This window comes from Schistocerca nitens, chromosome 3 (genome assembly GCF_023898315.1).
Source record: "Schistocerca nitens isolate TAMUIC-IGC-003100 chromosome 3, iqSchNite1.1, whole genome shotgun sequence".
NCBI classification, from domain to species: domain Eukaryota; kingdom Metazoa; phylum Arthropoda; class Insecta; order Orthoptera; family Acrididae; genus Schistocerca; species Schistocerca nitens.
Window position 1 is genome coordinate 532,708,750 of NC_064616.1, and position 18,533 is coordinate 532,727,282.

Here is an 18,533-nt window from a genome sequence, read left to right on the forward strand (position 1 = left end):
GCATCCACCTGGTTTTCAGTAGCAACTATCTCTAGTGTTCAACCATTCCTGTCTTGTCTAGACATGTACTAGGATTTAACTATCACTTTTGTGGCATAATTGTAGTTATTACAGAACTATCTTCTTTGATCACATCTGCCTCCCTGTGAGTTACTTATTTTCCTATTGGCTTTAGCAAGTGAAATTTTACCATAAACTTGGTATACTTTAGTTTTGTATTTCCTCTGTAAATTTTTGATTGGTACTGGGAGCACAAACGAAGTATGCACAAATAATTAATCCTCTTTGAAAATCATTATTATCCAACATAGCCGACATAGTGATAGATCCACACGCCAACCTATTGTCTGCAGTCATGTTGGTGCCTCAGGTGATGTCCCAAGTTATCACTAAGCAAAAGGAAAGAAGAGAAAATAATATTGTGCTGGAGATAAGTTGAAAACCAGCTCCACAAATCAGTTGTTTGCACCAGGTTATTCATATTATGTCATTTAGTCCTGTCATGCTAGCCCTCCATTACTAACTTATATTGTTTATATTTATTCTGTCCGTGCTTCTTTCCTTTGTTTCACTGAAACTACCTTAGGTAAATCACCCCCAAATATAAGAAATTTGTGGCATTTGCGGCAGATAAAACAGGATAAATTATTGTTCTTGTGTTATTGATGTGAGCTCTTCGGTGACTTAGTATTTTGTTGTTTCCCTGTTTTATGTGAGACTGTCTCACTGCTCTCTCTCTCTCTCTCTCTCTCTCTCTCTCTCTCTCTCTCTCTCACACACACACACACACACACACACACACACACAAATTATTTTTAATAAGTAATTCTTATTTTTATTATTCTTAAAATTTCTAAATAGACATATTGTTCTAATACAATCCTTTTTGTTTACAGCCAATGAATTATTCCTCTTCATCTCCTGGAAATTATGGGGTATGTATCTGTACTGAAATACAATTTAATATAGTTGCTAAGAGGAGGTAACAGAAATTATATTGCCTGCTTTGCATTGTATAAAGAGTTAACTTCCCTTACGTAGCATAATTAGATGATTATATGAAGGGTTTCTGGGTGGAAAAAATGGGCTTGTGCAACCAACATACATCCTGCAACCAAGGAACTAAATTTTGCCCCTGCAGCTGGTATGAGCTTAAGGCGTCGGATTGGTGTGGAGGTGGAAAATGTGAACGCTATTTTGTTGAGAGCTACATGTCAAGATTCTGGGTTAATTCACAATGTTCCACAACTGGTCAACTTTGATAGATGATGGAAAGAAAACAACTATGCCACTTTGTAATTCACTTTTCTATATATATGAAAAAAATATTGGGGAGATTGATGTGGCAAAATGCCTTCTAGCTGCACCTTCTTTTTCATTGTCATCCAATTTTTTCTGCCTCAGAAATCTTTATTTAGTTTCAAGAAGAGGAAAAAGTTACTGCACATCAAATTTAGACTGCATATGGATGGCACAGTTTCTAGAACCTACAAGTATTCTCCATATCCTTGGAAGCAACAGCACTATAGGGGAATGCCATGACTCGTCTTCTCTTGTCCCTTTTTTCCAGAATGGCATCTTAGTTTTAGTGTAGTAGTGAAGCACAGCAATTGCATTTTAAGTAGTATCCTTTTACTTTGCCTTCCAGTCCCTAGAAGATTGTTTCCATGATCTTCTTAAGGGACTGAGAGATGTTCATCACACCCAATAATGCTTCTCTTGCTTTGGGTAACTTGTGACACCTCTTGTCAAGAAGAGGATCACAATAAAAAAAGTGATATCATCTTGTAATAACAGATTCCAAAAAATTTTATTTATTTCTCTCAAAAGATCTTTAAAATTTGTAAGTAACATCTCAACAGGATAGAGCCAGGTTAGTGCCAGTCAGCTGCAGAGAGAAGTGAAATTACCCATTTCTTCCATCTTTCTCTCCTCATGTTTTGTGATGAGTGTCTCTCAAATGATGCAGTCATCAAAGACCTGCTAATGTACACTTGCACTTCAAAGTGGTATGTTTTCCTTGTTAACCTCTTAAAACTGCTCACCATAACAATGTTAACTTCCAATGAATGTACATCTTAGATGAGTCTTTTGCCAAATCTTTAATGGTGGAATATAACTGACAGATTTCCATGTCGACGCCATCCAATTATTTAGTAAACTTTTGAAGTTAGTTTTCCTTTAACAGTAAATTGCATCTCAAAGTAGTAACTAGTTTTCCTTCTTGTAACACTCATTAATTGTAATAGTGCATTCTTTTCACATGTGGCCCATATATCATTTGCAGCTTCTTAAAATTCTCACAACTTTTCATTATCAGGCTGGAAACGTTTGTGGAGTCTGTCTTGTAGGGTCACCACATGCACTATAGTATGTAAATGAAAATCAAACAAATTGTTGTGTATAAGATTTTAAGTTCAAATGGTTTTAAAGTGGCTGAAGTTGCTGAAATATGTACGTTACATTATGAGAATTGCCAAATTTATTTGGTCAGCAGTGGCAAATAACTTTCTCATACACAGTCTTTGTATGCTGTATAAGACCACAATACGAACGGGATATGACACATTTAGTAAAGATGAGTTTATGTGAGACAGTAGAATGTTGCAGTTGATTTAGTAAACATCATGCTAGAAGAGTTTTTATGAGATTACTTGTAGTTAAAACAACAAATAAGAAGTTAGATAATTCCATTATTTTTATGCCATCAAAATCTTCTAAGAAGTAGACTACATACATTTTTCCTTTCTACATAGGTAGAAATACAATCTGAAACTGTGAACAGTCTTGCAGCTAGATGAAAAACCAGGAATAATGTAGAAAATAGCCTTAGTAACATAGAGTATTATAGTGTTTTGTATTCCGTGGTGCCTGAGGATGAGGACCAGTGCCTCATGGACATTGTGACTGGTTGTGGTATGAACATATAACTTTTGACTGAAGACTATTTCATAAACAAATATTAAAGTGCAAAGAGTTAATTCGTAGGTAAGGGAGGTTGGTGTCATGTTTCTATAGCAGCTTGTTTATGTCAGGAAGTTGAAGTAACTAAAAATTGCTAATCATTCTTCAAAGCTCAATTGTTTGGGAATTAAATCATAATATCTAAGATTTAGCTATTGATTTGTAATCTAAGTTAAAAATGGCACTGGATAATACAGAGCTGTATTACCTTTTGCTAAATATGTTCGATTGGTCATCAATGTGACCATTTTCATGAACAAAATGATCGTCTTAAAAAAAACACCAGAACAGCTGTGTATTATACACCCAATGCAATTTTTAACCTTCATCAAAGCTGGTGAACATCATGTTGAATTTTTGTGATTGCACCCATTGTATTTGAATGAAAAGTATTTCGGCATTCTCTCCATAATATGCAAAATACATCATGAAGTGGCATATTTGGATGAAGTTTTTCACTCTTATAATAAACTTTCATTGCCATATATTGAGGAGTCTGGGGGTAGAGTTTTAATCTGTGAGATGGTAATGTGAAATTATCATTGTTTCTTGTGTCATAGATAGGTTGAAAATGGTTTTCTATAAATAATTCTGGATTGGTTCATATATAGATGATAAATAGTTTATAAATGTAAATACACAAAATAGTTAAAATATTTAGATCCCTGGATGAAAGTTGGCATGAATTCTTAGACTTAATATTACACACATTTCTAATAATTGTTTTTGAAGTAATAATATCATATTTACGCTGTTTGCATTCCCCCAAAAGATTATTCCATATCTTACAATAGATTCAAAATATCTGTGGTAAAGATCTTTTCTGATGTCAGTGTCACTAGTGTAGAACAATATTGTCCTTGCAAATGCAAGACTGTTTAGCTTGTTTGACGGTGGCTGTTTTTGATTGTATGGCTGGCTATAAGAACTGTTGAAAACATTGTCACACAGGTTTTTAAATATTTGCAAAAGTGTTACTAGTTGTGGATTTGCTAGGTAGTTTCTAAAGTATATAGAAAAACAGTAGAAAAATACACCTAGTGGTCAATCCGATGTCTAGAGCATTCCCGTAGTTTTTCCATCCATGGTTGTTATAGGACAGTGTGGCTACACCAACAGTTCAGTATCTTGGCATAATGAAAACAGCCCCAGTTTCTTGATGTGGCCACTTCTGGTATTGGAGCTGATTTTTGTAATAAAATTACTGAATTCGTCAAATGCATGCAATGGTAACAGTAATGTATGGTTTCTTCCTCTGTTACAGGGACCACCTGGTTCTGCAGGACCCCCAGGACCAGGAACTCCTATAATGCCTAGCCCACAAGGTAAGTTTTTAGAGTAGGTATTAAAGATGTGGTGCATTTGTTTATTCATATTATCATAAAATACTGTCAGTTTTAAGTAATGAAGTGGTGTGTTTGATACTATTTTCGTGTCGAGTGAAAATGAACTTAAATTGTGTTAGTGATAAATGAAGAGTCTAAATTACATTTACAGCTATTCATAAACAATTGGAAACAAAGCAGGTTGCTGTCTAAACTGATAGATCAGAAATGGTAATTTTGCCTGAAGAAAGCACATATTTCTCTTTTTTGCATTCCACAATGTTTGTGATCAATGAGGCACAGTCAGTTTTGGTGCTTAGGGTGTAAAGCAGACATATAGCCAAAAGCGGAAGAATAATTGTGGTTTTTCTTTTTTGTGACTGCAAAGATAGAGCAGTGCAAATGAATTTACATGACAATATTTTCACACACAAAGTGTGTTTGCACATCTGTATCTTTGGAGGGTGGGAAGAAGATACGGAGGAGTGATACTACTTTTATTGAATTTAAAACAGAGGAACCTAGTTTAACTTCATAGGTTTCTAAGTCTAATAATAATTCTAACATACTGCTCACACAAATTTGGATGACAATTATGTAGATAGTTGGTTGAGAGTAATAATTCATTAATGTGAATACCAGTAACTAATTGTTTTGACAATAGAAGAGTAGTAAACAAATGCTTGTGCTGTGTTTGTTCTTCCTAAGAAAGAATTCTTATATAATATCTATTACAGTATAATTGCCTTCTTATAATGAGTCACTATGTGTTGTTAGACTTACCTGGTGCTTCTACACCACTGCTATTTTATCTTCAATTACTTAAACTTTTTATGACTTCTTCTGCGTATGTGTACTTGGTTTTGAGACTGTAATGATGTTGCTATGATACGAGCCACAGCATATAATGCACAATACAGCTGTGATGACATTCAGCCAAACATGTTGCAATAAATTGACTGTTATAAAAAAATACCAAAAAGATAGTTACTGGTTATGGTAAAGACTATAAGAAGATAGTGACTGGTTATGGTAAAGCTAATTTCAGCACAAATAATCTATCTTTCTGTGAAGACAACCTAACACGTTTGGAATTGGTCTCCATGTATGTCCCTAATGTTCCTTTCAAAATAAAGTTATGTGGCAGTTACTGTTGTTCTATAGATATGTCTGCTGTTTCTTCATAGATGCAAATTCCTATAACCTTTCATTTGATTATTTGGTCTTCATTTCAGTGTTGGGTGTTATTACATGCATAATCTACATCCTACTTACATATTAATATAGTAGAATCATGGCATTTCAACATACTTTCTTCACATTTCACTCATACCTAATTCCACATTTTTTGAGACAGGATGTAACTTTACATATTGTTTAGCACGAATCAGGAAAACCTAGCAGTTTTAGGATTGTGTTTGAAAGTGGTCAAATTATTATTATTTTTGTGTAAATTGCTTCAAAAATTTGAACTTCTTGTTAGATTCATAGATACACTAAGAGACTTAAAAAATACACATATGAAAAAAAGGTTTGCATCACGCCGGTTCCGAGAGTTCTGGAACCTGTACAGAAAATTGGAATAGAGATCAACATAAACATCATTTCCGCCCTTTTATTGCTCATGAAAACCAAACATTGCTTATTGTACCACCATACACCGAGATCTTGAGAGGTGGTGGTCCAGATTGCTGTACACACCAATACCTCTAATACCCAGTAGGACGTACTCTTGCATTGTTTCATGCTTGTATTCATCATGGTATACTATCTAAAAGTTCATCAAGGCGCTGTTGGTCCAGATTGTCCCACTCCTCATTGGCGATTTGGCGTAGATCCCTCAGAGTAGTTGGTGGGTCATGTCGTCCATAAACAACCCTTTTCAATCTATCCCAGGCATGTTCGATTGGGTTCATGTTTGGAGAACATGCTGGCCACTCTAGTCGAGCAATGTCGTTATCCTGAAGGAAGTCATTCACAAGATGTGCACGATGGGGGTGCGAATTGTCACCCATGAAGATGAATGCCTAGCCCATATGCTGCCAATATGGTTGCACTATCAGTTGGAGGATGGCATTCACGTATTGTACAGCCATTACGGTGCTTTCATGACCACCAGTGGCATACGTCGGCCCCACATAATGCCACGCCAAAACAGCAGGGAACCTCCACCTTGCTGCACTTACTGGACAGTGTGTCTAAGGCGTTCAGCCTGACCGTGTTGCCTCCAAACACGTCTCCAATGATTGTCTGGTTGAAGGCATATGCGACACTCATCGACAAAGAGAATGTGATGCCAATCCTGAGCGGTCCATTCGGCATGTTGTTGTGCCCATCTGTACCATGCTGCATGGCGTCATGGTTGCAAAGATGGACCTCGCCATGGACGTTGCGAGTGAAGTTGTGCGTCATGCAGCCTATAGCGCACAGTTTTAGTCATAACATGATGCCCTGTGTCTGCACAAAAAGCATTATTCAACATGGTGGCATTGCTGTCAGGATTCCTCTGAGCCATAATCTGTAGGTAGTGGCCATCCACTACAGTGGTAACCCTTGTGCAGACTGAGCAAGGCATGTCATCAACAGTTCCTGTCTCTCTGTATCTCCTCCATGTCCGAACAACATTGCTTTGGTTCACTCAGAGAGGCCTGGACACTTACCGTTTTGAGAGCCCTTCCTGGCACAAAGTAACAATGGAGACACAATCAAACCATGGTATTGGCCGTCTCGGCATGGTTGAACTACAGACAACACAAGCCATGTACCTCCTTCCTGGTGGAGTGACTGGAACTGATGGGTTGTCGGACCGCCTCCATCTAGAAGGTGCTGCTCAGGCATGGTTGTTTACGTCTTTGGGCGGGTTAAGTGACATCTTTGAATAGTCAAAGGTACTGTGTCTGTGATACATTATTGCCTGTCTTCCCGATTTCTGGGAACCAGGGTGATGCAAAACTCTTTTTGATGTGGGTATTAAGTTCTTGGGCAACTGTTTTAATAATCTTTCTGTGAATCAACAGATATTTTTTGAAAATCTGCAAGCTGTGAGGAATAGTTAATAACAGCAATCTCAATAGTTGATACTCATGTTTAGAGATTTTACTTGGGAAGAAACCACTGATAGCTGCTGCTCTTTATTCGTCATCAATGACAAAGTAATCTGTGTAAAAAGTTACAAACTGTATACAGCAATGTTGCCAAATATACCATCAAATTGGTTGATTTCTGATGGTTTAGAGGTTATTTACACTGTAACTTCGATTAGTTATGTTAGATTGCATTGTTTGTTACAGAAGTGGTGAGGTATATATATAACAAATAAAACATACTAAGAACACAAAGGCTGTGTGTACTTATATTTGCCTGAGACACATATAGTGCTATCTTATTTAATGTCAGAGGTTTTAACGCATTTTAAGGATGTCCATCATTATGAATGTCTGATAAGGATTGAGATAATGATTCTAATATATTAAAGGTCAATCCTTATTTTCTGGCAAATTAAATTGCAAATTTTTGAAGCACTAAATCGAAATATTAGAAACAAAATAAAGGAATTCTACTGAAAGATCAAAATCAGATTTGTTATTCATCATTCAAAATTAAGTTGCAAACACTTCAAACATTGACAATAAAGTTAAGATGGTCTAAAGCATATCTTTAAAAATAAACAGCCCTCTCATTTCAATTGGTGTATAAGTAATCGTGGAACTTGTTTTTGTATTGTGTTGTGTCTTCATCAAAGACATTTAAGAAATACAAATATGTTGCTACTGTTGTTGTGTGGGTACAAGAATTTCACACATACTCCCCTTGCACCAACATTTGTGGACACTCCAATGTACTGCCTCATATGTTCCTTGTTTCCAGATGTGTATTTGTAGTCCACAAAAAGAAAAGCCTCTTCTTTCATCTGTTGATGATGGGTCATTTTCACTTTTATTACTGCTAGAAGCAATATCACTTGTTTGTGCACTGTTTTTGTCTTCCTAGAAGTCATGGCCCATAACTGATTTCCCAGGAGGAATGTTTAGTTTGTGATGGTGCGAACTACCAGGTTTACTTGGAGGATAATGATCTTCTTTGAACATTTCTCATGCCTCTGCACTACTTTGCCAGCCCTCCTCAGTATCAGGCAATTTCTGTAAGACATGATCTGGATCAAATTAGATTAGGCCTATGATAAAAGAAAAACCTCTTTGTTTTCAGTAGGATTAGCTGAAATCTTAGTCGGTGTCAGCTTCAGAAGAGTTGGAAAAGCATCCTCGGAAATGGTTCCATGAGTGTTCTTCTTCCATTCAGTTAATTTTGCTCCTCTCATTGTTCTGAAGAGGATTACATCCAGTGGTTAGAGGAGATAGGTGCTATTAGGAGAACAAATCTCAACACCAAGAATTGGTTAATATAGAGTAATGAAGTGAAGTTGTCATCCACTGATGTCCCATTGGTGCTTGGTTAGAGGTAGATCTGGTGATCATGCAGGCCAAGGCATCATGTCAACACGCTGTAGAGTATTTGGGGTGAGCATTATCCTTTAGGAAAACACACTCTGGAATGCTGTTCGTGAATGGCAGCATGACAGGTTGAATCACCAGACTAATGTAAAAATTTACAGCCAGGGTGCGTATGATAACCACATGAGTGCTCCTTCCATCACATGAAATAGCACCCCAGACCTTAACTCCAGGTAAAGGTCAAGTGTGTATAGGCCACAGACAGGCTGGTTTCAGGTGCTCACCTAGTCTTCTTCTAACCAACACACAACCATCACTAGCAGCAAGGCAGAACCGGCTTTCATCAGAAAACATAAAAGACCTCCAGTCTGCCCTCCAATGAGCTTTCACTCGACTCCATTGAAATTGCAAATGGCAGTGGTTTGGCATCAGGGGAATGCACGCTATAGGGCATCTGGCTCAGAACTGTCCTAGAAGTGTAACTGATTTATAACAGTGTGTTGTGTCACAGTGGAGTCAACTGCTGCTTGAATTGCTGCTGCAGACGCAACATGATACGTCACAGCTGTACGCCAAATACGATGGTCTTCGCTCTTAGTAGTGCCATGTGGATGTCTGGAGCCCTGTCTTCTTGTGACCATACCTTCCCCTGACCACTGCTGCCAGCAGTTATGCACAGTGGCTATATTCCTGCCAAGTCTTTTTGCAGACTCGTGGAAGGAACATTTAGCTTCTTGTAGCTGTAGTACACACCTCAAAACCAATTCAGCGAGCTGTCAATAATGGTGTCTTCGTTGTCATAGAGACATTCCTGACTAATATCAACTCACTGTGTTCAATCTCAAAGGTAACTAGTGCTCACAACGTTTACAGCATGTATTTAAAGCAAATCTGATTTGCATCCTCATAGTGGAGCAACTAGTGCCACTCTCACATAACTGGCATGAAATCTGAATAATTGTCATCTTTCAGATGTAGAAATGTGCCTACTAACTTTCGTTTATCTTGCACAACTCCTCCTTGGTGTTGGGATCTTCCTTTGCCATCAGTGCACTTTCTTGGCATTGTCCGAAATTACTGCTCACAGTACCCACTTTTGTGAAACCTGTTGTTATTTTATAATTCTATATGAAAAACTTGACAAGCTTGTACAACAACTGTCTCAATGCTGTAGACTACTGATCTTGTTGACAGCTGCAGTTATAATACTTTCTACCAGTTGCAACAATAGAAAGTTTCCCCTTGATGGTAGTGTGTGAACTTTCAACAATGAGACTGTTCATCAGATATTTAGCTAGATAAACATTAGACCCTAAATAAAAGTTGTGGCCCAAAATAAAAGTTGTGGAATGCAGGAAATACAATCCCATGCTTAAAATAATTGGTGAGTAGAAGTGAAAATTAGCAGCAATTAGTTGCTATGCAGTGGGAAAGAGCAAATAAACCATACTGTCAGAAATTCCCACAGTGACCAAAATCACTCTATTTGATGGTACCTTTGTTATTTTAATGTTACCAGTTCCAGAATTTTAATAAGGAATTGTCATAATTGGCATAGCCAGTAACACACTTCTATTATATCTCTAAAGATTACACTGAAATTTGAAATGTATGTGAGGGTAAACCTAAAATGTATGGAGACTTTTTCTGTGGATAGTGGTAACATGAATATTGATGGAACCAGTAAACAAATTGTGTTACCATATCATATTAGACACTACTTTCATAACTTGATCAACAGGTGTAAAAATTATTGTGCAATTGTGGTGTTTCTATGATTCTCATGCCTATGCAGTAATGATTTTGTCAATTTACTTTTAATTTTAATTTGTGTAACTGGTATTTACTTATTTGAAGAGCACCCTATGAAAGCTGTTTACCTATTGCAGTTGCTTTAATAGTAGTTGTTTTTCCAGCTGAACAATTCAGTGTGACCAAATACAAAATTGGTTCGACACATGTTGTTGTTAAACCTCTCAGTTCTATAGTATGTAATATTCAGAATATAGAACCTTCTTACCTTGCACACTTTGAGCTAACTATGGGAAAGTGGGGTAGCTACTTCTTAAGTGTAATTTATTAAAACTTAGAAGGCTAGTGTATCAGTGATGTTTGCACTTCGCATGCAATAGGAAAGTGCATTAGAACTTAACTGGTTGTTAGAGGGGCCTAGTTTTGACTGAAAACCATATTTCAAATAATGTTGGTATTGACGATGATGATGTAGATTTATTTATAAATCCTTGAAGCTACGTCATCTTTTTGAAAATGAAAATGCCATGTTCTGGGAAGTATGGCTTTGAGAACTTTCCCCTCCTTTCTAAAGTTTTGCATGTAAATTGATTGTATATAATATGAATTGCTAGCATCAATCTAAAAGAATGTACTAAATACACAGACTCATTACTTATCCTGTAGCTCCAGAAACTGTTTCTGTAACTGATAGTAATAAATGTCTGCTATTGTAATTTTTCATGTTGAGCACTCAAACTGAAATACACTGGTTACAAAAAATGAGCTCAGTAAATGTATCTACACTAGTTGTGGCTGTGACAGTAAAATTTAATTTGTATGCTGACTTATGTCAAGGGCATTTTTGTGTTGAAATTGTCCATAAAATAGCATGGCTTATTGTTAGTAGTGCATGTTGTGCTCATTTTTAATCTCTTGTCATCTTTAGTTCATAGATATTCCAACACATTTGTTAAAATAATTGTGAGTCACGTAAGAAGCACTGATTGTATTTCTTTCTAGGTTCTGTGGGTCCCTATTCCCCTGCTAGTCACCGAATGCCCACTCCCAGTCCTGTGACGAGACAAGGTGAATACTGAATATACAAGACAGGCATATCTGTCAGGCTTACATGACTTGCCCTAACCCATCTATTCCAATATATTATGTATACATAAAGGCAGGAAGCAGTTAGTTGTCAAATGAGAACATCTATTGGCCACAAGGATAGCCAAAAATCCATAGCGACTTTCCTGAGGTTTCAGATTCACTGGAACTTAGTAGTTATTTTCTCCACCCAATTTTTTTAATTTCTTTTTTTTTATTATTATAACACTGTACTTCAACCTGAATTGTAGCACTGAGTATGCATAAATAAAATAGTGTTATTTCTATAGATACTTATGTTGAAATAGTGTGATCTAAAATCCATTGGGGAAGAAAACTATTTATTTGTACAGTCTGCCTTGTATAGTGTGATGACATAGTACAGTACTAACCAAAAGATTATTAGCTCCCCTTCCAGTTTAGTGAAGCCTGTTCTAAACCAACACTGGAAAACTTTTGAAATGCCAGCTTATTAATCAAATCCTTGGCATATTCCTGACCCCATAGTGCTAAAAAGCTATTGCATTAGAATGCATCGTATTCGTGGAATGAAATTTTCATGAAGTGAAATGTCACTTTGTCCTCCCTGTTGTATTATAAACTGTTGCTTTGCATCTAGGTCTTGCTCCTACTTTTTCTATAATGTTAAAACATGGCATAAATGTAAATCAGCTTTTGTAATACATAAGACATAGTTTGATGGTATAACAAAATAATCTGATAACTTTGCACTGTCTAACAAGTTAGGTTAACTGCAGTGACTGCATCCTTTTCTAGGATAACATTTAATTTAAGGTTACTGACACATTCTTCACTCAATCATGACTTTGAATATATCCTCTCTCTCTATCTCTCTCTCTCTCTCTCTCTCTCTCTCTATCTCTCTGTCTGTCTGTACAGATTATCTTTACTTTATGCATGGCCTTGATCCTCTCTAAATGTATTAACTCCTGTAACATATTCCTTTGCTTATAACAAATGTAAATCTGGGTTATGTTGTTGCCGTGTATCATATTAAAATAAGAAACATTTTTATAATTTCTTGGAAAATTGTGGGAGCAGAGCAGGTATATTGCATAAAGTAATATACGTATAAAACAAAAGTAAGCAAGAACGAAAAGTCAAAGCTGAATCGACCTATCATTACAGCAGCTTCTAATGTGATCATGTGTACTAAATCTTATTAGGCCATGTCTCATCTGGAGATTGCTTTCCTGTTTTAATTTCAGATCTTCTCCATTCCACACATTTTCCCCAGTAGATAATGATAAATTTAACTTAATGTTAGGGCATCTCATGTAAGATATAGCTTTTTCAACCAATTAATTAAAATTAATATAACAGTAATATTTAGTAGTAAAAACAAAGTTTATTTGTGTTATTTATAAAGTTATGTGTCAGCTTATATTAAATGATGTTCCTTTCATTAACAGTTCAAGCGTACTATGTTTTACTATGCATCTAGTTTATGTTCCATTTTCAATATTATATAATTCTTGTTTTTAAGTGGGCTGTTGAAGCAGGCAGTTGCATTTGTGACACAGTTTTTGGGTTTATTGTTACATGAAGTAAGTTTAAGAATGAATTGTATTAAAATTATACTCATCTGACATGAATTAATTGTTTCACAGATTCTTCAAATTCTGGTGGTGAGAACATGTATACAATGATGAAGTCTGTCCCCGGTGGAAATATACCAGGTGTAAGTAGAAAACTTAAGGAAGATGATCTGTCTCTGATAATAAGCCAAAACTGTTAAATTCCTTCATTTGTTTTTACTTTGCTAGTTGTTTTATGTTACTTTTGTTGCAGGATTTCCCTATGGCCACTGGTCCTGAGGGTGGCCCAATGGGACCAATGGGACCTAATACCATGGGGCCGGTTATGAATGGTGATGGCCTGGATGGAATGAAGAACTCCCCAGCCAATGGTGGTCCTGGCACACCACGAGAAGACAGCGGAAGTGGGATGGGAGACTACAACTTGGGGGGCTTTGGGGGACCTGGGGAAAATGTGAGTATGAGTGCTGGTGGCTATTTCTCCGAGACGTAGTGCCAGATACAAACACGCCGAGACATGGTGTCTTGCCTAAGGAACCGTCCTACGTTCAAGAGTTTGCTTGCCAAGTTTTCGACTTATCTCAACATCGCTAGATAAATAAAATAAAATTTTTGAACTATTTTTAAATTTAATGTAAGGTATTTCTTAGATGTGGGCAACATACGTGAATGTACACTCTGACCATTAGACGTGTTTGATTCCTAGTTGTAATCATGATTGTGCACCTTAATGTCTGGTGCTATCATTTTCAGTTTTTTTTTTTTGTTTACGTTTTTGCTTTCTATTATTTTGCCATGACATAACTAATCACAGCTAGACTGTATGTGTGAAAACACTGAAACTTGAGTTATAAATTAGTATTTGCATGTGAAATATTTGTTGCAGGAATGTGAGATAATGTTTCACTTTAATTCATATGCTGTGGAAATATTTCAGAATTAAATTAGCCATTTGAGTTTCTGTGCTGCTTACTTATTTGAAGCATTTTTTTATAGACACTTAAAATAAATTTTGTTGGTCAGATTGAAGATTGTGTAAGTAGGGAAGTAGGGAGGAAGCTACGCTTTGGTGTGATCCACTTGCAAAATTGCTTCTTTTTTTTTCTTCTCATTATAATTTGCTAGGGGTGTTAAAGCACACCATACTGCTGCAAGATGGAATGCACTCTTAAATTTGTAATTGTGATGAAAATGTGTATAATTACTGAAAAAGTATTAAAGTTTGTGTTTAATTCTCAGTATGCCTCATGTTAATGCGCTTGCCCCTCCCTACTGCCTTCGTCACACAATTAACATGTCCGCCCGCCAAACTCACACGAAGCCGTGATGACGGAAGGGTGTGTTGCATGAACCAAATTTCTTTTCAAAACTCAACTTTACTTTGCTAATTTTCAATTCTGAAATTTTAAAATTCAAAAATAAAAATTCGGTAAAAATTTGATTTCTGTAGATATCATAAAAAATGTTGGAAGTTTGGACTGTGCAGTGAACACTTTCTTCCTTCCAGGACCAAACTGAATCAGCCGCCATTCTGAAAATTAAGGAAAGCATGCAGGAAGAAGCCAAGAGGTTTGAAAAAGACTCCGACCATCCGGATTATTTCATGCAATAACACCCCGTCCCAGGCCCATTCCTCAAACCTTTTGTGGTCCCAACAAATTTCCTTTCCTGTTAGTCTCCTAGTACCTTACCATATCCCACATCAAGCAAGCATCCTAGTCCTTTCCAGTTCCAGGACCTGCAGTCAGACAGAGGATCAGCTTGTTGTAAAATCAGATTGCAGTCTGTAATGTTATAACTTTAGTCCTAATTCAGACACAAAAATGTACATGCTGGCTGAATTCTATATTGACAGCAAAAATTTGCTTATGTTGTGGTTTCTCTTAAACTTCTTTGAAATGGAAATTATGTTGTGAAGAAAAAAAAGTTATACATCAGTCTTGTAGCATGTTCCTAAAGCTAGCAGTAAGGCTGGCAATCTGATTGAGTGGGTTATTTCATGCAGTGTGAATGATGAAACGAAAGTAAGTGTTAAAATAACTTTTCGTCTGTGTGTTTTTCGTGTCTAGTATTGATGGGTGTGTGATATTTTGTGTGTCTAGTGGTAAACTCACGCTATGTACTGTTGAACAATGAGGAGCTTACTTGGCTATAAGAACAATAGTAAAGTATTACTCGCTCCATGCGTCTATTAGCTCTATATGTCTAATTCGCTCCATGACTCTAAATTCACCCTGTGCGTCTAATTCGCTCCATGAATCTGAATTCACTCTGCGAGTCTAATTTGCTCCATGACTGTAAATTCGCTCCACGAGTCTTAATTCGTTCCACGAGTAATTCGTTCCACGAGTGTAATTCACTCCATGAATCTAATTCCATATCCTTTCAACTTTGCCATAAATCCTACTAATTTCACTCATAAACTGTAAAGCCCAATAAATAGATCCAATTACTTTATATTGTCAAAAATAAATAGATTTTAATTTCATACATGGGGCTCTATACAAGAAATTAAAATTTTATATTATTTGTACTATAACAGACTATCTCTTAAAGGAACACATTACTGTTGTGAGTCATCTACACCACTCCATCAAATTTAATCTTGTTTCAGCTACCCTTTTATGATACTGTTGTAAATTTGTGAAAATTGTCTATGTACATTTTTATGCAAGATTCAACCCTCTGACACTTTTATATCACTGAGGCCCTTTGCAGATAATGTTAGTTTAGAATAAAATATAAGATTGTGAAATATCATAATTATTTTAGTCTCCCTTATAGTGGATGTGGTACTGCCTATGTGTTTGCTGTTGCCATTATCGGTAAAGATTTTCCACTAAAATTTAATACATCATATAAAATGAAGTTGCTAATTAAGTACCATGTAATTGTTTTTTGCAATATTTATATGTGGAATTCATTTAGGCTGAAATCTGTTGGGTACGTGCAGAAATGTCAAGTAACACAGGCATCAGCTGAAGAGTACATGTATTGCTCCAGTAATCCGCATGTATTTATGTAGATTTTTGTAACAGTAGGTTCCTCTCAAATAAAAAAAAAATTAAGGTTGTTACAAGAGAATGGAAAATCTGTCTGAAAGGGAGAAGTTACTGAATAAATTAAGGTTACTATTAGGCAAGATGGAAATGATTCTTCATTAAATTGTTAATAATTGTCATATATCCAAATAGCTGTGACAGTTCAGTATTTATAAAGTATGTGCTAAATTGTTTAATTACGTTTGGGTATTTTTGTCTTGCCAGGAGGACATAGTTTTTAAAAAATGTGTGCAATGTAAATATTTATGAATGTATTTTTTTCCTTTTAATTGTAGCATCTGAATGTGAACTAACCAGTCTGTTTTATTGTAAATAAATGATTGTTTCTTCACATAGTGAGTGGAGCAGCTCACAAATCCAGTTCTTAACTTCCATTGTACTTAGAGCTGCTTTATATACTCTCAAAGATTCAACCTTTGTACAGTATATGAAAGGAACAGTACGTGGAATTGTAGTATTTGTTCCCCAGATTATGAGTCATGTGGTCTTGCCAGTTTAGTTATACTAAAAAAAATAAAAAATAAATATAATCTATGTGGTGTTCCCTTTGTGAAAACATCCATCAGAACAGATGTAAAGAAAGCAGTGTGTGCAAACCCAAATTCAATAAGTGTTTGTCGTGTGTGTGTGTGTGTGTGTGTGAGAGAGAGAGAGAGAGAGTGTGAGAGAGAGAGAGAGAGAGAGAGAGAGAGAGAGAGAGAGAGAGTGTGTGTGTGTGTGTGTGTGTGTGTGTGTGTGTGTGTGTGTGGGTGTGTGTGTGTGTGTGCGCGCGCGTGCGCGCGCTCGCTGACCCCACATTCATTGAGTATTTGTACATTATATCATACTGCGTCAGACCTGCATTGTAACTAACACAAAATGTAATAGCCTTTGCTCAAGTTTGCCCATTACTTTTTGTGAAGCATTGGTGTTTGTTAAATATTTTTTTAGTCCTCTGATTATGACTGCGTGATACACTCCATTTTTATCTGTTTTGCGTTATGTTTTATTTAATGTTGTTCACACTTTATAGTATCTTCGATGTGTAAATAATAGAGGCATGTATTATGATGTAAATTATCGGTGTCGCTGCTACTGTATATGTTTGTTTCATTTCCCTTTTGTTAATATTGTTATTAAAAGATAAGATTCAGGCAGGGAAACAGTTTCTGAGTTCTACACACACACTTGTCACTGTACCTGTGGCCATCAAATATAATGCAACACATTTGAGTTATTAGATTCTTATACTTTATTTCCTTTGCCATCCCACATCCTTCATTATTGTCTGCCTCTTCATTCTTTGATTTTGTATTTCAGTATACAGACCTATGTAAAATTGTCATTGATAACTTGATGATTGAATATATGTTGAGCACTGCGAGTTTTATTCGAACAATTGTCATACCTCAAACATGGCTAACATTGAAATAATCATGAGTATATTAAACATTAAAATTACAGTTGTATAATTTTACATGTAAAATGTATGAAAAATGTATGGACATGAACAGGAGACTCATTTGACATTATTCAAGTCAGCGGAACAGAGTTACATGGAAACAGTAGAATGTCGGCAGTGAGAGTACTTGTCCACATTAAAGAATTTCCACCCTAAGGAAGAGAGAGTGATCAATGGAAACTGAAATTTTTATCTTTTGGATGTGTCTATATCTTATGCATCCTACTCATTCCGAAAACCTATTTGTTAAAGATTTTCTGCAGAGGTGAGGAAATAGTTACTGATAGGCAACAGAGATGCCCAGAAAAACTTCAGTTATTGCAAATAATAGTCATATATAAAATATTTTTGTAATGCATAATAACATATAGTCTATATGCAGGGTGCCCCGTGATTTGTGGGTCTGTATACAGGGTGTCCCAGGACAAATGGGCAATACTCAAGGATATGACAGGAATGATTATTCAAAGTGTAGTAAACATAAGCTCTAAAATGCATGCCCTTAAGGGTCATGATCATTTGTTTACCTTCACTACTGTGAAGCACATCTCTTCTACTGAGAAAGTGCTCATAGTTTTTGAGGTATGCATTTTAGAGTCCATGTTTATTAGTCTTTCATACTTTGAATAATCGTTCCTGTCATATCCCTGAATATTAACCATTCATGCCGAGACACACTGCATTTTTAAAATATTTCTTCAAGTTTTCTTTTTTAGTACTGTCTATAGAATTCACCAATTACTGTTCTTTGCTAGTTATGTATCATATGATAATGTTGTTGCAGCGGTATTTTTTTATCACTATTTGAGTGATATGTAGCAGAAATATGAAGCAAAATTGCAGTACACAGGTACCTTAGAAATGAAGTGGACAAATTGGTCAATTGATGAGAA

The 18,533-nt window shown here is 36.1% G+C and overlaps 1 protein-coding gene across 5 annotated transcripts in view; it reads left to right on the top strand.

The window, feature by feature from the left end:
* LOC126248450 (single-stranded DNA-binding protein 3) overlaps positions 1 to 17,415 on the top strand; it is a 377,126-nt gene extending 359,711 nt beyond the window's left edge. For 4 of the 5 annotated variants that reach the window (XM_049949437.1, XM_049949440.1, XM_049949438.1 and 1 more), the window contains 6 exons: positions 897 to 935; positions 4,229 to 4,289; positions 11,495 to 11,560; positions 13,210 to 13,280; positions 13,391 to 13,591; positions 14,645 to 17,415. In XM_049949437.1, coding sequence (XP_049805394.1) covers positions 897 to 935; positions 4,229 to 4,289; positions 11,495 to 11,560; positions 13,210 to 13,280; positions 13,391 to 13,591; positions 14,645 to 14,749 — 543 coding nt within the window. In that variant the 3' untranslated portion in view covers positions 14,750 to 17,415. The remainder of the gene's footprint in view (positions 1 to 896; positions 936 to 4,228; positions 4,290 to 11,494; positions 11,561 to 13,209; positions 13,281 to 13,390; positions 13,592 to 14,644) is intronic. The other variant, XM_049949439.1, reaches the window with a different exon arrangement.
* The last annotated feature ends 1,118 nt before the right edge of the window (positions 17,416 to 18,533 follow it).